Genomic DNA, 25,434 nt, shown 5'->3' on the forward strand with positions numbered 1-25,434 from the left:
GCTCAAATACACACACACACACAAGGTGTTATTCCATTGGTCGTGCTTGCAGATATGGGGAGATCGCGAACAATTATTCCAGTCTGATATTAACATGCAAGCGGTAGGTCACGTTCTGAAATACTATATTCTATTATCATATTTACAATGTGTACGAGTTCACTATGTACATGTCCTGGGATGTGTATATACAGTGCCTTCAAAAAGTCTCAATTTATTCCACATTTTGTTGTGTTACAGGCTGAATTCAAAATGTATTAAATTGAGAGTTGTTCTCACCCGTCTACACGCAATACCCCATAATGACAAAGTGATAACAAGTGTTTAGAAATTTTTGCAAATATATTGAAAATGAAATACAGAAATATTTTATTTACGTAAATATTCCATCAGGCAATACTCAAATCCTACACCCCAACCCGAGCACCTCGTTCTGCCACCTCTGGTCTCATGGCCCTCCCACCCCTACGGGAGGGAAGCCCCTGCTCAGCCCAGTCCAAGCTCTTCTCTGTCCTGGCACCCCAATAGTGGAACCAACTTCCCCCTGAAGCTAGGACAGCAGAATCCCGCCCATCTTCTGAAAGCTCTTGAAACCCTACCTCTTCAAAGAGTATTAAATAATCCCCCTCTTCACCTCAACCCCCCCCCCCCCCCCTTCTAGCTCTGACTTTGCTGATAACCACGTTATTTTTTATTTTATTATTTTTTATTTCATTTATTTTTTTATTTATTTTTTTGGGGGGGGGGGGGGGTGGATCAGCTTAATATTGCGGAAAGAATGTTGCTTCCAATGTAATTGTCGGCATCATTTCCAACCCCCCATATTTTTTGGGGCAAATATATATATCCATTCACGTATGCATACATATACACATATATACATACACATACCTACATAGACATACATACTTTTTTAAAGAGTATACCTTTATTATTATTCCCCGCAAACCCTACCACCGATCCCCCAATTGGAGTAAACTGATAAACATTTCTGTTTTTACCTTCAATTTATACATCTTATACACATTTTACAGACACAGTCTACTTTATAATAGTTCTCTCTTGTTTGTTCTTAGTCCTTCCTCTATTTCTGTTGGCCATCCAGTTTGATTTCCACTTGTAACTGTGCTATTTCACAATAGCTCCGCACCTATACACATTTCACAGATCCCGTATGCCCTACATTGTTTATCTTGTTATTAGTCCCACCCTTCAGCTCCACTCAACCTTTCCCATCTATCTTCCAACATCATCCATTTCGGATTTTTATTTGCCATATATTTTTCAACTGTGCTTTTTTTAATTTTATTTTTATTTCACCTTTATTTAACCAGGTAGGCTAGTTGAGAACAAGTTCTCATTTGCAACTGCGACCTGGCCAAGATAAAGCATAGCAGTGTGAACAGACAACAACACAGAGTTACACATGGAGTAAACAATAGACAAGTCAATAACATGGTAGAAAAAAGAGAATCTATATACAATGTGTGCAAAAGGCATGAGGTAGGCAATAAATCGAATAATTACAATTTAGCAGATTAACACTGGAGTGATAAATCATCAGATGATCATGTGCAAGAAGAGATACTGGTGTGCAAAAGAGCAGAAAAGTAAATAAATAAAAGCAGTATGGGGGTGAGGTAGGTAAATTGGTTGGGTAGTTTACAGATGGACTATGTACAGCTGCAGCGATCGGTTAGCTGCTCGGATAGCAGATTTTTAAAGTTGTTGAGGGAGATAAAAGTCTCCAACTTCAGAGATTTTTGCAATTCGTTCCAGTCGCAGGCAGCAGAGAACTGGAAGGAAAGGCGTCCAAATGAGGTTTTGGCTTTAGGGATGATCAGTGAGATACACCTGCTGGAGCGCGTGCTACGGGTGGGTGTAGCCATTGTGACCAGTGAACTGAGATAATGCGGCACTTGGCCTAGCATAGCCTTGTAGATGACCTGGAGCCAGTGGGTCTGACGACGAACATGTAGCGAGGGCCAGCCGACTAGGGCTTACAGGTCGCAGTGGTGGGTCGTATAAGGTGCTTTAGTAACAAAACGGATGGCACTGTGATAAACTGCATCCAGTTTGCTGAGTAGAGTATTGGAAGCTATTTTGTAGATGACATCGCCGAAGTCGAGGATCGGTAGGATAGTCAGTTTTACTAGGGTAAGTTTGGCGGCGTGAGTGAAGGAGGCTTTGTTCCGGAATAGAAAGCCGACTCTAGATTTGATTTTGGATTGGAGATGTTTGATATGAGTCTGGAAGGAGAGTTTGCAGTCTAGCCAGACACCTAGGTACTTATAGATGTCCCCATATTCTAGGTCGGAACCGTCCAGGGTGGTGATGCTAGTCGGGCGTGCGGGTGCAGGCAGCGAACGGTTGAAAAGCATGCATTTGGTTTTACTAGCGTTTAAGAGCAGTTGGAGGCCACGGAAGGAGTGTTGTATGGCATTGAAGCTCGTTTGGAGGTTAGATAGCACAGTGTCCAGGGAAGGGCCGGAAGTATACAGAATGGTGTCGTCTGCGTAGAGGTGGATCAGGGAATCGCCCGCAGCAAGAGCAACATCATTGATGTATACAGAGAAAAGAGTCGGCCCGAGAATTGAACCCTGTGGTACCCCCATAGAGACTGCCAGAGGACCGGACAACATGCCCTCCGATTTGACACACTGAACTCTGTCTGCAAAGTAGTTGGTGAACCAGGCAAGGCAGTCATTAGAAAAACCGAGGCTATTTAGTCTGCCGATAAGAATATGGTGATTGACAGAGTCGAAAGCCTTGGCCAGGTCGATGAAGACGGCTGCACAGTAATGTCTTTTATCGATGGCGGTTATGATATCGTTTAGTACCTTGAGCGTGGCTGAGGTGCACCCGTGACCGGCTCGGAAACCGGATTGCACAGATGGTCAGTGATCTGTTTGTTGACTTGGCTTTCGAAGACCTTAGCTAGGCAGGGCAGGATGGATATAGGTCTGTAACAGTTTGGGTCCAGGGTGTCTCCCCCTTTGAAGAGGGGGATGACAGCGGCAGCTTTCCAATCCTTGGGGATCTCAGATGATACGAAGGAGAAGTTGAACAGGCTGGTAATAGGGGGTGCGACAATGGCAGCGGACAGTTTCAGAAATAGGGGGCCCAGATTGTCAAGCCCAGCTGATTTGTATGGGTCCAGGTTTTCCAGCTCTTTCAGAACATCTGCTATCTGGATATGGGTAAAGGAGAAGCTGGGGAGGCTTGGGCGAGTAGCAGCGGGGGGGGCGGGGCTGTTGGCCAAGGTTGGAGTCGCCAGGTGGAAGGCATGGCCAGCCATTGAGAAATGTTTGTTGAAGTTTTCGATTATCACGGACTTATCAGTGGTGACCGTGTTATCTAGCCTCAGTGCAGTGGGCAGCTGGGAGGAGGTGCTCTTGTTTTCCATGGACTTTACAGTATCCCAGAACTTTTTGGAGTTAGAGCTACAGGATGCAAATTTCTGCTTGAAAAAGCTGGCCTTTGCTTTCCTGACTGACTGCGTGTATTGGTTCCTGACTTCCCTGAACAGTTGCATATCACGGGGGCTCTTCGATGCTATTGCAGTTCGCCACAGGATGTTTTTGTGCTGGTCGAGGGCAGTCAGGTCTGGAGTGAACCAAGGGCTATATCTGTTCTTGGTTCTGCATTTTTTGAACGGAGCATGCTTGTCTAATATGGTGAGGAAGTAACTTTTAAAGAATGACCAGGCATCCTCAACTGACGGGATGAGGTCAATATCCTTCCAGGGTACCCGGGCCAGGTCGATTAGAAAGGCCTGCTCGCAGAAGTGTTTCAGGGAGCGTTTGACAGTGATGAGGGGTGGTCGTTTGACCGTGGACCCGTGGCGGATACAGGCAATGAGGCAGTGATCGCTGAGATCTTGATTGAAGACAGCAGAGGTGTATTTGGAGGGCAAGTTGGTCAGGATAATGTCTATTAGGGCGCCCATGTTTACGGATTTAGGGTTGTACCTGGTGGGTTCCTTGATGATTTGTGTGAGATTGAGGGCATCAAGCTTAGATTGTAGGACTGCCGGGGTGTTAAGCATATCCCAGTTTAGGTCACCTAACAGAACAAACTCTGAAGCTAGATGGGGAGCGATCAATTCACAGATGGTGTCCAGGGCACAGCTGGGAGCTGAGGGGGGTCGGTAGCAGGCGGCAACAGTGAGAGACTTATTTCTGGAGAGATGAATTTTTAAAATTAGAAGTTCGAACTGTTTGGGCATAGACTTGGAAAGTATGACAGAACTTTGCAGGCTATCTCTGCAGTAGATTGCAACTCCTCCCCCTTTGGCAGTTCTATCTTGACGGAAAGTGTTATAGTTGGGTATGGAAATCTCAGAGTTTTTGGTGGCCTTCCTAAGCCAGGATTCAGACACGGCAAGGACATCAGGGTTGGCAGAGTGTGCTAAAGCGGTGAGTAAGGCAAACTTGGGGAGGAGGCTTCTGATGTTGACATGCATGAGGCCAAGGCTTTTTCGATCACAGAAGTCAACAAATGAGGGTGACTGGGGACATGCAGGGCCTGGGTTTACCTCCACATCACCCGAGGAACAGAGGAGTAGTAGGATGAGGGTGCGGCTAAAGGCTATCAAAACTGGTCGCATAGAGCGTTGGGGACAAGGAATAAAAGGAGCAGATTTATGGGCGTGGTAGAATAGATTCTGGGCATAATGTGCAGACCAGGGTATGGTGGGGCACGGGTACAGCGGAGGCAAGCCCAGGCACTGGGTGATGATAAGAGAGGTTGTATCTCTGGACATGCTGGTCTCAATGGGTGAGGTCACCGCATGTGTGGGGGTGGGACAAAGGAGGTATCAGAGGTACGGAGAGTGGAACTACGGGGTCCATTGCAAACCAAAACAATGATAACTAGCCTGAACAACAGTATGCAAGGCATATTGATATTTGAGAGAGACATACAATAAGGCATAAAGTGATTGCAGGTCATGATTGGGAGAGCTAGCTAAAACAGCAGGTGAAATAACAGCAGCTAGTCAGCTAACACAGCAACAGAAGGTAAAAATGGCGACGACTGGGCAGAGAGGGTCGGATTAACTACACACAGATCCTGAGTTAAGGCACAGAGCCGACAGATAAAACACAAATAAACAGAATGGAGTACCGTGAATTAATGGACAGTCCAGCAGGCATCAGCTATGTAGCCAAGTGATCATAGTGTCCAGGGGGCAGCCGTAGATGGAGTAGTGAGGCCTCCACTAAGCTAGCACGCGTTTAAAGTTAGTAGCCCGGGGGGGTGGTCTGCTCAGACGGAGGGGGTCTGCTCAGACGGAGGCCGGTTGAGGGCACCGGTTGAGGGCACGTCTGCAAACCAGACGTGGTCGTGTCGACAGAGAATCCAAGCCGGATAGCGATGGCGAAAGAGAGGTTGTGAATTGTAGAATTGTGTTTGCTAACTGGTGCTAGCTTCCTGGCTGCGCTAGCTGCAAGATAAGCTAGCAGTTAGCAGACCGGGGCAGGCAAGTTAGCCTTTGGGAGACGTCGCGATGGGGGGGAAGTCTGTTTTTGCCTCTTCGTGCGGTGACGTCGATAGACCAGTCGTGGAATTAGTAGGGTTCCAGGTAGCTCTAGGTAGCTAACAGGCCTAGTAGGTTAGCAGAATGGGCCTTCAGCGGGCGTCACGCCTGAGGGGCCTGTTGGAGTCCCCGGGCAGATTATGTCGGTATTCCAGTCGTAGAGGATAGGCGGGGTTCCGTGCTCCGTACCGGCAGTAAATGGGTCCGGGTCTTGTAGCCCAGGAGTGGGCTTCAGTGGTAGCACAGGAGCCCTAGCCGATTAGCTTCAGGCTAATTGGTGCCTGCTCCGGTGCCTGCTCCGGGATGGAAACGCTAGCCAGGAGTGGTCACCCGGGATTGTGGTTAGCTAGTTGCGAAGATCCAGATGAAAATGTTCAGAGTTTGCGGTAGGAATCCGGGGATATGGAGAGAAATAGGTCCGTTATGCTCTGGTTTTAGTCACGTTGTTCGAACTAGCGAGAGCTTTCCGAGCTAAAGGTTAGCTGATGACCGCTAGCAATGGTTTGCTAACTGATAGCTGGTAGGCAGTTAGCTGGCTATCTTCAGTAGATGGATTCCAGATCAGAAGTAAATAGAAATACTTTAGAAAAAAGCAGATCCACGCCACATTGGGTGAGGCGGGTTGCAGGAGAGTATTTAGAAGTTGAGGTTTAAGAAAGTATTTTTAAAAGATATGCGAAGAAAAAGATGTAAAAAGATATATACAAGGGACACAGGACACGACAGGACAAAGACGTCTACACTGCTACGCCGTCTTGGAACACTTGCTGTGATGCTTCACAAAAGATTTGAATCTTCCTATTCTCAAAGCTTCCACGGATTGTAAATTAAAAATAAACATTTTTGCTAAAATAATTATTATATTATTGATTGATTGACTATGGCTTTTCAAATCCCCCAGTATTGCTATCTGTAGCGTTAGTTCTACGCAAATGTTGCAATTCTTCAACCATTCCTGGACCTTAGACCAAAAACGAGCTACATGCGGACAATACCAAAATAAATGGTCTAATGACTCTGCCTCCTCACAGCAGAATCTACAGAGCTGGGAAGATTGTATCCCCCATATATATAACATTCTATTAGTTGCAAGAATTTTGTACAATAATTTAAATTGAAAAATTTGAAGTTTTGAATCCGGCGTTGTTTTGCGTATCAATTCATAAACCATGTGCCATGGAATGGGTACATCGAAAATCTCTTCCCAACTATTTTGCAATTTATATGGCACAGCTGTAAGTTTTTTGGTCCTTAAATGAAATTGGTATATGTTTTTATTTATCACACTTTTCTTTAACCATTTATGTTCTTTAATATAAGGCCGACATACAAGTTCCTTACTTTTATCCCATTCCACCTGCCTCTTCCATTTTTGTGGTAATGCTGCAATTAATTGGTTGTAATTTTGGGTAGAGCAGACATTTCCATATGTCTGTGTTAGCTGCATGTGTGACATAACTCCACCAGTCCTATTTATGATATCATTCATAAAAATTATACCTTTTTTAAACATTTCTTCGATAAATACATTTTTTTTTATCAATTACTATATTTGAATTTAACCACAAGATTTGTTGTACTATTTGTTCCGTCCTTTCAGGTGGATTAAACTGAAATTGCAACCAACTTTCTAAGGCTTGTTTAAAAAATAAAGATATTTTGGAGATTATTTCCTTTTCAAGCAACCGAAAGTGAGCAGGTGTAATCTGAATAAAGGGAAAAAGGGCCTTCTTGAACATAGGATGAGACATTCGTACCAATCTACTAGAGAACCAGTTTGGATTTAAGTATAACTTTTGTATGACTGATGCCTTTAGTGAGAGGTCTAATGCTTTAATATTTAATAATTTCTGCCCTCCGAATTCATATTCGTTATATAAATAGGCCCTTTTAATTTTATCTGGCTTGCCGTTCCAAATAAAATTGAATATTTTTTGTTCATATAATTTAAAAAGCAGGTCACTAGGTGTAGGCAAAACCATAAGCAAATAGGTAAACTGTGATATGATTAAAGAGTTAATCAGGGTGATTTTCCCACAAATAGACAGGTATTTTCCTTTCCATGGTAGCAAGATCTTATCTATTTTTGCTAACTTTCTATAAAAATTTATTGGAGTGAGATCATTTCTTTCTTTTGGGATTTGTATACCGAGTATGTCCACATCACCGTCAGACCATTTAATTGGTAAACTACATGGCAATGTAAAATGTGTATTTTTTAGTGATCCAATACGTAATATGGTACATTTATCATAATTTGGTTTTAATCCAGAGAGGATAGCAAATGTATCTAGATCCTCTAAGAGGCCGTGGAGAGATTCTAGTTGTGGTTTTAAAAGAAAACATGAATCATCAGCGTACAATGACACCTTAGGTTTTAGGCCCTGGATTTCTAATCCTTTAATATTAATGTTTGATCTAATTTTAACAGCTAACATTTCGATGGCAATAATAAATAGATATGCCGATAGTGGACAACCTTGTTTTACTCCTCTAGATAGTTTAAAACTTTCTGAGATGTAGCCATTATTTACTATTTTACACCTAGGGTTACTATACATAATTTTTACCCATTTTATAAGAGATTCCCCAAAATTGAAATATTCTAGGCATTTATATATAAACTCCAGTCGTACTTTATCAAAAGCCTTTTCAAAATCAGCTATGAAAACCAGGCCTGGTGTCCCCGATATTTCATAGTGTTCTATTGTTTCCAGTACTTGCCTTATATTATCTCCAATGTATCGTCCATGTAAAAAACCTGTCTGATTAGGATGAATAATATCTGACAAAACTTTTTTTATTCTATGCGCCAAGCATTTTGCTAGGATTTTTGCATCACAACACTGAAGTGTAAGAGGTCTCCAATTTTTTTAATGGACTGGATCTTTATGTATACCACTTGGGTCCTGTTTCAGTAATAATGATATCACACCTTCTTGTTGCGTGTCTGATAATCTATCATTTATATAGGAGTGGTTAAAACAAGCTAATAATGGTCCTTTGAGTATATCAAAAAAATGTTTGTATACTTCCACTGGTATGCCATCCAGTCCTGGAGTTTTCCCATCCTTAAAGGCCCCAATTGCATCAAGTAGTTCCTCCTCTGTAATTAGGCCTTCAATAACCACGTTATTGAGGGTGTCCACCCTAGCTATCTTAAGATCAATGCACTCTGGATAAGAGCGTCTGCTAAATGACTCAAATGTAAATAAGTCTCTAAGAGCTTTCCACACTTGGTTTGTGCAACATTTGCCCATTATTCTTTACAAAATTCTTCAAGCTGTGTCAAGTAGGTTGTTGATCATTGCTAGACAACCATTTTCAGGTCTTGCCATAGATTTTTAAGTAGATTTAACTCAAAAATGTAATTCGACCGGGAACATTCACTGTCTTCGTGGTAAGCAACTCCAGTTTAGATTTGGCCCTAGTCCTTAACGATTACAAGCATACTGTACCCATAACATGATGCAGCCACCACTATGCTTGAAATTATGAAGAGTGGTACTCAATAATGTCTTGTGTTGGTTTTGACCCGAACATAACACTTTGTATTTGTAACAAAAAGTGAATTGCTATTTTTTGCAGTATTACAGGATGCATGTTTTGGAATATTTGTATTCTGTACAGGTTTCGTTCTTTTCACTCTGTCAGTTAGGTTAGTATTGTGGAGTAACTACAGCATTGTTGATCCATCCTCAGTTTTCTCCTATCACAACCATTAAACTCTGTAACTATTTTAAAGTCACCATTGGCCTCATGGTGAAATCCCTGAGTGGTTTCCTTCATCCGCCTGTATCTTTTGTGGTGACGGTGTATTGATACACCATCTAAAGTGTAATGAATAACTTCACCATGCTCAAAGGGATATTTAATGTCTGATTTTATTTATTTATCCTTCTACCAATATGTGCCCTTCTTTGTGGCATTGGAAAACCTCCCCGGTCTTTGTGGTTTCATCTGTGTTTGAAAATCACTGCTCGGCTCACTCTGTGGGGTACAGAGATGAGGTAGTCATTCAGAAATCATGTTAAACCCTTTTACTGCACACAGTGTGCTTTTTATTTTTAATTAATTTGTAAAAATGTCTAAAAACATAATTCCACTTTGACATTATGGGGAATTGTGTGTAGGCCACTGACCAAAAATATCAATATAATCAATTTTAAAATGAGGCTGTAACAAAGCAATATGTGTAAAAAGTCAAGGGGTGTGAATACTTTCTGAAGGAACTGTATGTGTATGGCACCTGTTAGATATTGGGGGCTTCCTGGTATGTGCCAGTTAGCTACCATGCTCGAGATGTAATGGTCATATGTCTTGCACATTACTTTAATTTTATTTAACCTTTATTTAACTAGGCGAGTCAGTTAAGAACAAATTCTTATTTACAATGACGGCCTACCCCAGCCAAGGAAGCACACTAGTAAGCACATCTAATGTGCTTCCTTGTTTCTATCGTCAGGTACTTCCATGTATTGTATTTTGTACTATTTTTGTCATTGTTATGTTTGATTACAAATTGCAGTCTGATATTGAAATGCAAATGACGAATCACAAATGTACAGCCATCAACATACTGTTGTCCTGCACATCCAATGTGCTTCCTTGTATTTAGGGTAGGCTGTCATTGGAAATAAGAATTTGTTCTTAAAGGACTCTGGTGAATACAGACAAGCTCAAATTTCTGACTTCCTGTTTTGATTTCAACTCAGGATTTTGCCTGCCAATATGAGTTATGTTAATCTCACAGACATAATTCAAACAGTTTTAGAAACTTTGGAGTGTTTTCTATCCAATACTAATAATAATATGCAAATATTAGGAACTATGACTAAGGAGCAGGCCGTTTGAAATGGGCACCTTTCATCCAAGCTACTCAATACTGCCCCTGCAGCCATAATGCAACCGCTGTGTCAGATTTCAAAAAACCTTACGGAAAAATAAACCATGCAGTAATCTGAGACGGAGCTCAGAACAATAGCCAAATTAGCCGCCATGTTGGACTCAACAGAAACCAGAAAATACATGACAAATGTTTCCTTACCTTTGATGAACTTCATCAGAATGCAGTCCTAGGAATCCCAGGTCCACAATAAATGCTTGATTTGTTCGATAATGTCCGTTATTTATGTCAAATTAGCTACTTTCGAATTGTTTACCAAACACCCTAACCAAAGTCTCAAAGCGCGTCTACTACAACGTGACGAAATGTCCAAAAGTTCCGTTACAGTCAGTAGAAACATGTCAAACGATGTACTGAATCAATCTTTAGAATCTTGTTAACATACATCTTGAATAACGTTCCAACCGGAGAATTACATCAACTTCAATTGACTGATGGAACGGAGCTCACTCTCACATGAACACGTCAGTTCAATGCGTGGGCACCTCATGGAAGTGATTACTTATTCCTGTCTCCTTCGGCCCCAATTCACATTGGAGTCATCAGACAAAGTTCTATTGACTGTTGACATCTAGTGGAAGCCGTAGGAAGTGAAAACCCATCCATATCTCTCTGTATTTTCAATGAGAGCTTGGTTGAAAATCTGGCACCCCCAGAAAATATCCAAACAGGAAGTGGAACTTCTCAGGTTTTTGCCTGCCATATGAGTTCTGTTATACTCACAGACATAATTCGAACAGTTTTAGAAACTTCAGAGTGTTTTCTATCCAATACTAATAATAATATGCATATATTAGTAACTGGGACTGAGGAGCAAGCCGTTTACTCTGGGCACCTTTCATCCAAGCTACTCAATACTGCCCCTTCAGCCATAAGAACTGACTTGCCTAGTTAAATAAAGGTTAAATAAAAAAATGTAAATAATAATGTATTGACAGAATAAACACCAAGCAACTGGGATCACTGACTGGACAGTCCTTTATTTAAAAACTCAAAGCAAGAGAGTTATGAAGTACGATCACATCTGTTACACTGGTGCCGAGACCAATCTTCTTGTCTTTGCTGGACATCTGTTACACCTGGGAATGATTTTCCATCTACTCCAGGCGTTTTCTGTCCCAGGCGTTTTCTGTCCCACCCCACCATCTTGCCGCTCCACTAGTCAACAAGGCTAGCCACCTGCAGGACTGCTGCTAGGACATGACAATTACACCATCCTTAAAACATGGTTGAATGTTGTTCCTGGTTAGCCGGAGTGCCAGTCTTTTGGTGCTATCATGCCGATTCCTTGTCACTCAGCTTGACAAGGACAGCGACAGAGTTGGCAAAAGCACAAACAGGTTTGGGACCAGGCTAGTTTCACCTGGGTGCAAAGAGGGGAAAAAATGAAAAGAAACTCCAGCACACTTGACATTCTTCAAAACAGCGTTTGGGTCAATAGTTCCTCAGGTGTGTCCAGGTCTTAAACCTTCAAGTAAACCTTGAGGGGTTTTGACCCAAACTTTAGTTTGAGATCCACATGGTGGATTGTACAAGAAATCTGGTGTGCTGGAGTTTCTTCTTCAATGACTTCTAGAACTCTTACTTCTAATCCTCAGATACCTTCACGCTCCGGTAAATTCTAATGTTCTTCTTATAATGAACTACATTACAGAGACTCAGTGTGAAGAGAAGACGTCAGCTGTGTGAGGTCTGGAGGTGAACAGATGTAGTCGCTGTAGCCACTTACACGGCGGTGTATAAATGGATAATGAGGGAAAGTAAATGTATCATCAGATGAGGATTAGAGAAACAGATAGATGTTTGGGATTATCAAGTATGAGAACAGGAGTCAGGAGAAGGAATAGGTCAGAAGACAGCTTGCAGACAGACACTCTCTCTCTCTGTTTTGATGCTCAGAACTGTGTGTGTGTCAGTGGGCAGGCAGGCGTCTGTTTGCGCATGGGCAGAGACAAACATGTCTGCATGAGTGTGTGCTTTTGTGTGTGTGTGGTGGTCATGTGTGTGTTTGGTTTTACTATCCTTGTGGGGACCAGAAGTCCTCACACGATAGTAAAACAAGGAACAGTCAGGACATTTTGCTGGTCCCCAAAAGGAAAAAGGCTATTTTAGGCTTCTGGGTTAAATTTGGGTTTAGGGGAATACAATTAGGGTTAGGGTTAGAATTAGGATTAGGTGATAAGGTTAGGGTTAGGTTTAGGGTTTGGTGTTACGGAAAATAGGATTTTGAATGGGAATCAAGTAAAACAGAGCTGTGTGTGTGTGTGTGTGTGTGTGTGTGTGTGTGTGTGTGTGTGTGTGTGTGTGTGTGTGTGTGTGTGTGTGTGTGTGTGTGTGTGTGTGTGTGTGTGTGTGTGTGTGTGTGTGTGTGTGTGTGTGTGTGTGTGTGTGTGACAGGTAAGGGTTTGCGACAGTCCAGGGAGCAAGGAAGGCCGTCCCTTCAGGCTGCATCACCCTGCTAAGAGGACCACTTCCCCTGTACTGAATATTTAAAATGACTGAGCCCTGTGTTCCCACGCTACATCTGTCAGCAAGCAACAGACACCCTTATTCCCAGGCACACCTCCCAACACACACCAATCTCTTTCTCTCTCTCTTTTCCTCGCAAATACACACACAGAGAAATAGGCTTGAAGGGGTAATACACACACATAGGCTTGAAGGGGTAATACTGCCCCCCACTTGGCACTAAATCTCCCATCGCCGTGGCAACAGGACCCTCAGGCACACCGCCAACTGCTCCCATAATGCACCAGCGCAAATTAAATCTCAGGGCTGTTCCCTCTCTCCTCTCCCTCTCTCTCTCTCTCTCTCTCTCTCTCTCTCGTTCTCTCTCTCTCTCTCTCTCTCTCTCTCTCTCTCTCTCTCTCTCTCTCTCTCTCTCTCTCTCTCTCTCTCTCTCTCTCTCTCTCTCTCTCTCTCTCTCTCTCTCTCTCTCTCTCTCTCTCTCTCTCTCAACAACACAGTCAGCTGTAGAGGTATGGAAATGAACTTGTCTTATCCTGTTCCATCTACAAATTGCAAACAAAACAATATCAAAAGGCTCCGCTGTTCAAACAACAACAATCCATTAATGAAATATGCATTTGATTTTCTGACGAGTCTTGATGTGTCTCAACACCAAACCCTTCTCATCTCATCTATCAGAGTCCCATCGCTACCTAGGGGCACTTTGCTGTTCTATGTTTTAGCAAATTGAAAGTGATTTTTCAATCCACTGATTGATGACGTGGCTGCCATTTCAAACATCTAAGTGCGGCAAGATTGATTGGTCATATAAATCAGCACTTTTCAGCCTATCGATCTTGCTGGTCTCTGGTCTCCACCCACTGCTGTGCAGCACAACTCTCCCTCTGTGTGTCTGTCTGTGTATAGTACAGGCGGAAATCTGTTTAGGATGCTTTGAGCGGAGGATAAGGTTTGCATTCATTTGCAGAGTGCTACTTTACTGTATTTCTGCAAAGCACCTGCATATAGTATACTGTCTCTTTATCTATCAGTATGCTGTACAGTACATGTAGACAGAAGACGTTTCTCTGAAGGATGTCTGCCATGGCCTCAAGATGATTCCAGAAAATTCTAGCAATAATGGCTTGATCTAGTTGAAACAACATTCTATGCAGCCTCATCTAACTTTGGCATATGCTTCATGAAGAATGGAAGAACTTTGCTCTTAGCACGTCTGAGAGACTGTAGGCGTGAGATGTTTCTACAACCATCCATCTCCTCTCTTTACACTACAGTAATCAGTAGGGAATTAAACTTATATTAGACAACCTTTCCAAGAAGTAAGGCCTGTCTTTGTATTTGGCAAAAAAACGTCGCGGCTGTAGTCGTTCCTCAGACATTGTTTGTTACAAAGTGTTTGTGTGTGTGTGTGTGTGTGCCTGTGTATGTGTATGTGTTTTACCTATTTTTCAGACAGTGTGTGCTCAGTATTTACACTCAGGTGATTTGATTGGAGGGTGTCAGGAACATGTAAGGGACATTTATCAGTGTGACACAGCACGGAATGCCTTTTGTTTGATTGGGTAAATTTCCTTCCGCGGCAAAATGCTTGACAGACTATTTTAGTTGTGTTAATGAAGCTAGCGCAACCACTTTGTAAGCTGCCCTGATATCAGAGGGGAGAGAAATATCATTGTTATTTGTTTCTGCTGCCTTGGAGGCAGAGCCCAGTCGTTCTGTGCCATTACATGGTTTACATTGTGATGAATGGTTGTGTGTATGTTTCTATGTCATTTAAAATGTGTATTTACACTGCAGGAGACAAGCATCTTTACTGAATGCAGAGGCATCATATAAACCATTTCACTGGTCATACAACTGTGAGCAACTGTGTATTGAACACAGGTATTTTGCCCCACGACCGTGTTATCCAAATGAGCTAAAGCCTATAGGAATAACTTTTAAGAGGTAACATGTATTATTGTCTCAAAAATAGTATGGAACAAATTTTACAGTGTCATGAAAGGTTACTTATGACAAAAGCATGGTTTACCCAACATCTGGTGCTATACAGACACAGTGTCTCTCAACATCTGGTGCTATACAGACACAGTGTCTCTCAACCTCTGGTGCTATACAGACCCAGTGTCTCTCAACCTCTGGTGCTATACAGACCCAGTGTCTCTCAACCTCTGGTGCTATACAGACCCAGTGTCTCTCAACCTCTGGTGCTATACAGACACAGTGTCTCTCAACCTCTGGTGCTATACAGACCCAGTGTCTCTCAACCTCTGGTGCTATACAGACCCAGTGTCTCTCAACCTCTGGTGCTATACAGACCCAGTGTCTCTCAACCTCTGGTGCTATACAGACCCAGTGTCTCACAACCTCTGGTGCTATACAGACCCAGTGTCTCTCAACCTCTGGTGCTATACAGACCAAGTGTCGCTCAACCTCTGGTGCTATACAGACCAAGTGTCGCTCAACCTCTGGTGCTATACAGACCCAGTGTCTCTCAACCTCTGGTGCTATACAGACCCAGTGTCTCTCAACCTCTGGTGCTATACAGACCCAGTGTCTCTCAACCTCTGGTGCTATACAGACCCAGTGTCTCACAACCTCTGGTGCTATACAGACCCAGTGTCTCTCAACCTCTGGTGCTATACAGACCCAGTGTCTCTCAACCTCTGGTGCTATACAGACCCAGTGTCTCTCAACCTCTGGTGCTATACAGACCCAGTGTCTCTCAACCTCTGGTGCTATACAGACCCAGTGTCTCTCAACCTCTGGTGCTATACAGACCCAGTGTCTCTCAACCTCTGGTGCTATACAGACCCAGTGTCTCTCAACCTCTGGTGCTATACAGACCCAGTGTCTCACAACCTCTGGTGCTATACAGACCCAGTGTCTCACAACCTCTGGTGCTATACAGACCCAGTGTCTCACAACCTCTGGTGCTATACAGACCAAGTGTCTCTCAACCTCTGGTGCTATACAGACCCAGTGTCTCACAACCTCTGGTGCTATACAGACCCAGTGTCTCACAACCTCTGGTGCTATACAGACCCAGTGTCTCTCAACCTCTGGTGCTATACAGACCCAGTGTCTCTCAACCTCTGGTGCTATACAGACCCAGTGTCTCACAACCTCTGGTACTATACAGACCCAGTGTCTCACAACCTCTGGTGCTATACAGACCCAGTGTCTCACAACCTCTGGTGCTATACAGACCCAGTGTCTCTCAACCTCTGGTGCTATACAGACCAAGTGTCGCTCAACCTCTGGTGCTATACAGACCAAGTGTCGCTCAACCTCTGGTGCTATACAGACCCAGTGTCTCTCAACCTCTGGTGCTATACAGACCCAGTGTCTCTCAACCTCTGGTGCTATACAGACCCAGTGTCTCTCAACCTCTGGTGCTATACAGACCCAGTGTCTCACAACCTCTGGTGCTATACAGACCCAGTGTCTCACAACCTCTGGTGCTATACAGACCCAGTGTCTCTCAACCTCTGGTGCTATACAGACCCAGTGTCTCTCAACCTCTGGTGCTATACAGACCCAGTGTCTCTCAACCTCTGGTGCTATACAGACCCAGTGTCTCTCAACCTCTGGTGCTATACAGACCCAGTGTCTCACAACCTCTGGTGCTATACAGACCCAGTGTCTCACAACCTCTGGTGCTATACAGACCCAGTGTCTCTCAACCTCTGGTGCTATACAGACCCAGTGTCTCTCAACCTCTGGTGCTATACAGACCCAGTGTCTCTCAACCTCTGGTGCTATACAGACCCAGTGTCTCTCAACCTCTGGTGCTATACAGACCCAGTGTCTCTCAACCTCTGGTGCTATACAGACCCAGTGTCTCTCAACCTCTGGTGCTATACAGACCCAGTGTCTCACAACCTCTGGTGCTATACAGACCCAGTGTCTCTCAACCTCTGGTGCTATACAGACCCAGTGTCTCTCAACCTCTGGTGCTATACAGACCCAGTGTCTCACGACCTCTGGTGCTATACAGACCCAGTGTCTCACAACCTCTGGTGCTATACAGACCCAGTGTCTCTCAACCTCTGGTGCTATACAGACCCAGTGTCTCACGACCTCTGGGGCTATACAGACCCAGTGTCTCACAACCTCTGGTGCTATACAGACCCAGTGTCTCTCAACCTCTGGTGCTATACAGACCCAGTGTCTCTCAACCTCTGGTGCTATACAGACCCAGTGTCTCACAACCTCTGGTGCTATACAGACCCAGTGTCTCACAACCTCTGGTGCTATACAGACCCAGTGTCTCACAACCTCTGGTGCTATACAGACCCAGTGTCTCACGACCTCTGGTGCTATACAGACCCAGTGTCTCTCAACCTCTGGTGCTATACAGACCCAGTGTCTCACAACATCTGGTGCTATACAGACACAGTGTCTCACAACCTCTGGTACTATACAGACCCAGTGTCTCTCAACCTCTGGTGCTATACAGACCCAGTGTCTCTCAACCTCTGGTGCTATACAGACCCAGTGTCTCACAACCTCTGGTGCTATACAGACCCAGTGTCTCTCAACCTCTGGTGCTATACAGACCCAGTGTCTCACAACCTCTGGTGCTATACAGACCCAGTGTCTCTCAACCTCTGGTGCTATACAGACCCAGTGTCTCACAACCTCTGGTGCTATACAGACCCAGTGTCTCACAACCTCTGGTGCTATACAGACCCAGTGTCTCTCAACCTCTGGTGCTATACAGACCCAGTGTCTCTCAACCTCTGGTGCTATACAGACCCAGTGTCTCACAACCTCTGGTACTATACAGACCCAGTGTCTCACAACCTCTGGTGCTATACAGACCCAGTGTCTCTCAACCTCTGGTGCTATACAGACCAAGTGTCGCTCAACCTCTGGTGCTATACAGACCAAGTGTCGCTCAACCTCTGGTGCTATACAGACCCAGTGTCTCTCAACCTCTGGTGCTATACAGACCCAGTGTCTCTCAACCTCTGGTGCTATACAGACCCAGTGTCTCTCAACCTCTGGTGCTATACAGACCCAGTGTCTCACAACCTCTGGTGCTATACAGACCCAGTGTCTCACAACCTCTGGTGCTATACAGACCCAGTGTCTCTCAACCTCTGGTGCTATACAGACCCAGTGTCTCTCAACCTCTGGTGCTATACAGACCCAGTGTCTCTCAACCTCTGGTGCTATACAGACCCAGTGTCTCTCAACCTCTGGTGCTATACAGACCCAGTGTCTCACAACCTCTGGTGCTATACAGACCCAGTGTCTCACAACCTCTGGTGCTATACAGACCCAGTGTCTCTCAACCTCTGGTGCTATACAGACCCAGTGTCTCTCAACCTCTGGTGCTATACAGACCCAGTGTCTCACAACCTCTGGTGCTATACAGACCCAGTGTCTCACAACCTCTGGTGCTATACAGACCCAGTGTCTCACGACCTCTGGTGCTATACAGACCCAGTGTCTCTCAACCTCTGGTGCTATACAGACCCAGTGTCTCACAACATCTGGTGCTATACAGACACAGTGTCTCACAACCTCTGGTACTATACAGACCCAGTGTCTCTCAACCTCTGGTGCTATACAGACCCAGTGTCTCTCAACCTCTGGTGCTATACAGACCCAGTGTCTCACAACCTCTGGTGCTATACAGACCCAGTGTCTCTCAACCTCTGGTGCTATACAGACCCAGTGTCTCACAACCTCTGGTGCTATACAGACCCAGTGTCTCTCAACCTCTGGTGCTATACAGACCCAGTGTCTCACAACCTCTGGTGCTATACAGACCCAGTGTCTCTCAACCTCTGGTGCTATACAGACCCAGTGTCTCTCAACCTCTGGTGCTATACAGACCCAGTGTCTCACAACCTCTGGTACTATACAGACCCAGTGTCTCACAACCTCTGGTGCTATACAGACCCAGTGTCTCTCAACCTCTGGTGCTATACAGACCAAGTGTCGCTCAACCTCTGGTGCTATACAGACCAAGTGTCGCTCAACCTCTGGTGCTATACAGACCCAGTGTCTCTCAACCTCTGGTGCTATACAGACCCAGTGTCTCTCAACCTCTGGTGCTATACAGACCCAGTGTCTCTCAACCTCTGGTGCTATACAGACCCAGTGTCTCACAACCTCTGGTGCTATACAGACCCAGTGTCTCACAACCTCTGGTGCTATACAGACCCAGTGTCTCTCAACCTCTGGTGCTATACAGACCCAGTGTCTCTCAACCTCTGGTGCTATACAGACCCAGTGTCTCTCAACCTCTGGTGCTATACAGACCCAGTGTCTCTCAACCTCTGGTGCTATACAGACCCAGTGTCTCACAACCTCTGGTGCTATACAGACCCAGTGTCTCACAACCTCTGGTGCTATACAGACCCAGTGTCTCTCAACCTCTGGTGCTATACAGACCCAGTGTCTCTCAACCTCTGGTGCTATACAGACCCAGTGTCTCTCAACCTCTGGTGCTATACAGACCCAGTGTCTCTCAACCTCTGGTCAATCCACAGATGACATAATATAGGAGATACATTTACCACATGCAGCCATTCATAACAACATGCAGTACATTCATCACAACATGCAGTACATTCATAACAACATGCAGTACATTCATCACAACATACAGTACATTCATAACAACATGCAGTACATTCATCACAACATGCAGTACATTCATAACAACATGCAGTACATTCATAACAACATGCAGTACATTCATCACAACATGCAGTACATTCATCACAACATGCAGTACATTCATCACAACATGCAGTACATTCATCACAACATGCAGTACATTCATCACAACATGCAGTACATTCATCACAACATGCAGTACATTCATCACAACATGCAGTACATTCATAACAACATGCAGTACATTCATAACAACATGCAGTACATTCATCACAACATGCAGTACATTCATCACAACATGCAGTACATTCATCACAACATGCAGTACATTCATCACAACATGCAGTACATTCATCACAACATGCAGTACATTCATCACAACATGCAGTACATTCATCACAACATACAGTACATTCATATCAACATGCAGTACATTCATCACAACATGCAGTACATTCATCACAACATGCAGTACATTCATAACAACATGCAGTACATTCATCACAACATGCAGTACATTCATCACAACATGCAGTACATTCATCACAACATGCAGTACATTCATAACAACATGCAGTACATTCATCACAACATGCAGTACATTCATAACAACATGCAGTACATTCATCACAACATGCAGTACATTCATAACAACATGCAGTACATTCATCACAACATGCAGTACATTCATCACAACATACAGTACATTCATCACAACATGCAGTACATTCATAACAACATGCAGTACATTAATCACAACATGCAGTACATTCATAACAACATGCAGTACATTCATCACAACATGCAGTACATTCATCACAACATACAGTACATTCATCACAACATGCAGTACATTCATAACAACATGCAGTACATTCATATCAACATACAGTACATTCATCACAACATGCAGTACATTCATAACAACATGCAGTACATTCATAACAACATGCAGTACATTCATCACAACATGCAGTACATTCATAACAACATGCAGTACATTCATCACAACATACAGTACATTCATCACAACATGCAGTACATTCATCACAACATGCAGTACATTCATCACAACATACAGTACATTCATCACAACATGCAGTACATTCATCACAACATGCAGTACATTCATCACAACATGCAGTACATTCATCACAACATGCAGGACATTCATCACAACATGCAGTACATTCATAACAACATGCAGTACATTCATCACAACATGCAGTACATTCATCACAACATGCAGTACATTCATAACAACATGCAGTACATTCATAACAACATGCAGTACATTCATAACAACATGCAGTACATTCATAACAACATGCAGTACATTCATCACAACATTAAGCCATAACTTGAACATTAATGACAATGATTCATAAAGCCTGCCCCAAGTAATGTAATGGTATGGTTGGTGACAGCTTGGTGTGTGTGTGTGTGTGTGTGTGTGTGTGTGTGTGTGTGTGTGTGTGTGTGTGTGTGTGTGTGTGTGTGTGTGTGTGTGTGTGTGTGTGTGTGTGTGTGTGTGTGTGTGTGTGTGTGTGTGTGTGTGTGTGTGTGTGTGTGTGTGTTCAATGTGCAAGTCACTGCGTGCGTGTCTATGTGTGACATCATAGCTGACGTTACGAGAAGCCGCTCTATGATGCTGAACCACCAGGTCCCAATGGACTGATGATGATGATGTGTTGCTAATCTCCATTCTCTCATCTCTCCATTCTGTCAACATGTCTTCCCCAAACCTGCCACTCAGTCTCTCATACAGGGAAACACAGACGTTTCCTGTTGCAGTGTAATGGTGATAACTGAGGGCCCTTTGCATTGTAGCCTGTGGGGACAGGTCCAGTAACACACCTCATTAATCATTTAGAGAAGCAACCACCTGGAATATACTGGGATACCATGATACAACAACACGCATGCGCTCCCACACACACTCACAGCTCTGTGGCTCTTCCATCTTGAAGAGCTGATCATTTCGGACCAAATTTGTCTAATGTGTTACCTAGACAACCACAGGCTCCACATTCTCAGGACGTCAAATCGTGATCTGGTTGGTTGATTAGTTTGTTCATGTCATTTCAGAGGTGCCAGACAGTGGGAGTCATATCTTCCTGACACTTCCTGGATTTGGACTTACAGAGAGTCACAAAGTCAAAGATCAGGGAGGGTGGATTGTGGGGATTGTTGTGAAGCTTCAAGACTGCTAGAGCTGCCGTGGTTGTAATACTGTATTTGTGAAATGCATGAAGCCATGTGTACGATGTGGGCGAGGGAATGGATACAGTATTACAACTATGGGGAAGTTGTTGTGGAATTGACAAGTTACTTACCTGCTGTGTTATTGTGTCTCTGTATGTAAATAGGACATGAAGCTGCGAGAGCTTCTGGACGTGAGCACCCTGGTGGGGAAGATGGAGAATAGGATGCTGACGGTGGTGAGCGGACCAGACATGGTCAACATCACATATCTCAACTTCATGGCCTTCCAGGAGGAGATCGCCAAGGTAAATACACATTAATATCACCTCTATGAAACATGAATAAGGTATTTACTACACATGATTAAGGGCTTTATTAAACATGAATAAAGGATTTATTATGGGTATAGTTGATTTAGTTGATATTCATTTGACCAGGTAGGGTAAAATATATATGTATATATATATATATATATATATTTAACCTTTATTTATCTAGGCAAGTCCGTTAACTTCTCTGGGATATGTGGGACGCTAACGTCCCACTTGGCGAAAAGCCAGAAAAAATGTAGCGCGCCAAATTCAAATATATTACTATAAAAATCAATCTTTCATGAAATCACACATGAAATACACCAAATTAAAGCTACACATGTTGTGAATCCAGCCAACATGTCTGATTTCAAAAAGTATTCACGGCGAAAGCACACAAAACGATTATGTTAGCTCAGTACATAGCCACAGAAAAACACAGCCATTTTCCCAGCCAAAGATAGGAGTCACAAAAAGCAGAAATAGAGATAAAGTTAATCACTAATCTTTGATGATCTTCATCAGATGACACTCATAGGACATCATGTTACACAATATATGTATGTTTTGTTCGATAATGTGCATATTTATATCCCAAAATCTTAGTTTACATTGGCGCCATGTTCAGAAATGCCTCCAAAATATCCGGAGAAATTGCAGAGAGCCACATCTAATAACAGGAATACTCATAAACTTTGATGAAAGATACATGTTTTACATAGAATCAAAGATACCCTTGTTCTAAATGCAACCGCTGTGTCAGATTTCAAAAAAACTTTACGGAAAAAGCACACCATGCAATAATCTGATGTGATACAGCCTGGAATTGAACCGGGGACTGTAGTGACGCCTCTTGCACTGAGATGAAGTGTCTTAGACATCTGCGCCACTCGGGATCTATCATTTAGTCATTAGGTCATCTTCTGAGTTTGGCCAACACTTATATTAAGTTATTATGAATAAGGGATGTATCAAGTGCTCATTACTAATTAATGAATAAATACGCTATTTCAGTCCATGAAGTGTGAGTTATTTAAGCTAGTTAGACCTACACTGAACAACTCATTCCTCTAGTGTGTATTTATAAGGTCTGGTGTGTGGGTGGCTAGTTTGCACCTCCAATAGATCCTCCGCTATGTTTCTTCCCTCTGATTGTGTGTGTGTGTGTGTGTGTGTGTGTGTGTGTGTGTGTGTGTGTGTGTGTGTGTGTGTGTGTGTGTGTGTGTGTGTGTGTGTGTGTGTGTGTGTGTGTGTGTGTGTGTGTGTGTGTGTGTGTGTGTGTGTGTGTGTGTGTGTGTGTTACGGTGCAGGAGTGGGCAGAAGAGTTGTTTGGCCTGGCGTCTAACCTACTGGCCCAGAACATGTCCAGGGAAGCATGCCTGGAGAAAGTGTAAGTCCCTGGACACATCACACACAACACACACACACACACACACACACACACACACACACACACACACACGCACACACACACTAAGAGGTAGCAGTGCTGTTCACATCCATCAGAGTCCTTCTGATGGGCTGCAGGGTGGAGGGTCACTCTGCCCCGCTTCACATCGCTTCACACTACTTATATCCCGAGAGTGAGAGAGAGAGAGAAAGAACGAGAGAGAGGGTGGTGGAAGGAAGAATGGGGGAGAGAGATGAAGAGAGAGAGGGAAAGTTGAGGAGAGAGAGTATGTTTACTGTTCATTTTTATTGTTTATTTCACTTTTGTATATTATCTACTTCGCTTGCTTTGGCAGTGTTAACATATGTTTCCCATGCCAATAAATTGAATTGAATTGAGAGGGAAAGTGAGGAAGAGAGAGAGGGAAAGTTGAGGAAGAGAGAAATGGAAAGTGGGGGAAAGAGTGAGGGTGAGATGGAGGAAAAGATGGAGAAAAGAGCGTGGATGAAATGGAAAGGGCTGCACATGACATGTATCACACCACACAGACACACACACATGCATACAGACACACACACACACACATTTGCGCACATTCACCTCCACATACTGTCACACACATATAGACCGTTGACTTTGTTGTGACTCATCCCTCGGTTCCTCTTAGCAACGCATTATCATCTCTCTCTCTCTCTCTCTCTCTCTCTCTCTCTCTCTCTCTCTCTGTCTCTCTGTCTCTCTCTCTCTCTGTCTCTCTGTCTCTCTGTCTCTCTGTCTCTCTGTCTCTCTGTCTCTCTGTCTCTCTGTCTCTCTGTCTCTCTGTCTCTCTGTCTCTCTGTCTCTCTGTCTCTCTGTCTCTGTCTCTGTCTCTGTCTCTGTCTCTGTCTCTCTCTCTCTCTCTCTCTCTGTCTCTGTCTCTGTCTCTGTCTCTGTCTCTGTCTCTCTCTCTCTCTCTCTCTCTCTCTCTCTCTCTCTCTCTCTCTCTCTCTCTCTCTGTCTCTGTCTCTGTCTCTGTCTCTGTCTCTGTCTCTGTCTCTGTCTCTCTCTCTCTCTCTCTCTCTCTCTCTCTGTCTCTCTCTCTCTCTCTCTCTCTCTCTCTCTCTCTCTCTCTCTCTCTCTCTCTCTCCTTCTCTCTGTCTCTGTCTATCTCTCTGTCTCTCTCTATCTCTCTGTCTCTGTCTCTCTCTATCTCTCTGTCTCTGTCTCTCTCTCTCTCTCTGTCTCTCTCTCTCTCTCTCTCTCTCTCTCTCTCTCTCTCTCTCTGTCTCTCTCTCTGTCTCTCTCTCTCTCTCTCTGTCTCTCTCTCTCTCTCTCTCTCTCTCTCTCTCTCTCTCTCTCTCTCTCTCTCTCTCTCTCTCTCTCTCTCTCTCTCTCTCTCTCTCTGTTTCATATTGATATGGAATGAAGAGATGTTATTATGTATCTGAACTATGGAGTCACACAAAAACATTCAACTATTCCAGCTATTCATTCTAGCTTAGTCCAGATGGAAGTCTGTATGATGAATGTTTTCTCTGCTGTGCCCTGTCCTGTCCTGTTCTGTCCTGTCCTGTTGTGTTGTGTTGTGCCATACTGACCATCTAGTGAATGTTTGTCCATAGAGCTGAAAAACTCCAACCACTCAGTAAGACCCAAAATAAACTATGTACCCTTACACACGCACACGCGCGCACGCATACACACACACACACACTAAATATACCCAGCTAGTCCACTTTTTGAAGAAAGACAGTTTGTTTGATGAAACATTGGTTATTTTTATTGGACCAGGCTCTTCTCCTCAGTAGGAACCAGTCCTGGTAAACGGCCACTGGCCTTTCCGGTAAACTCTGACGTTAGCAGTTTACTCCTGCAGTGAAAATAGCTTTGCCTTATCTGGAAAGTAAACATCTCAGGCTGGCACAGGCTAGACCTCCATTCTTCAGTCCTTGTCATAGGGACCCACAGGATGTGCAGGCTTTAGTTCCAGCCCTGT

The 25,434-nt window shown here is 43.9% G+C and overlaps 1 protein-coding gene across 7 annotated transcripts in view; it reads left to right on the forward strand.

Moving 5' to 3' along the window:
• LOC129825349 (1-phosphatidylinositol 4,5-bisphosphate phosphodiesterase beta-1-like) overlaps positions 1-25,434 on the forward strand; it is a 285,736-nt gene that overhangs the window by 138,201 nt on the left and 122,101 nt on the right. For all 7 annotated transcript variants that reach the window (XM_055885380.1, XM_055885381.1, XM_055885375.1 and 4 more), the window contains exons 4-5: positions 21,923-22,063; positions 23,380-23,459. In XM_055885380.1, coding sequence (XP_055741355.1) covers positions 21,923-22,063; positions 23,380-23,459 — 221 coding nt within the window. The remainder of the gene's footprint in view (positions 1-21,922; positions 22,064-23,379; positions 23,460-25,434) is intronic.

Source organism: Salvelinus fontinalis, chromosome 27 (genome assembly GCF_029448725.1).
Source record: "Salvelinus fontinalis isolate EN_2023a chromosome 27, ASM2944872v1, whole genome shotgun sequence".
Taxonomy (NCBI): Eukaryota; Metazoa; Chordata; class Actinopteri; order Salmoniformes; family Salmonidae; genus Salvelinus; species Salvelinus fontinalis.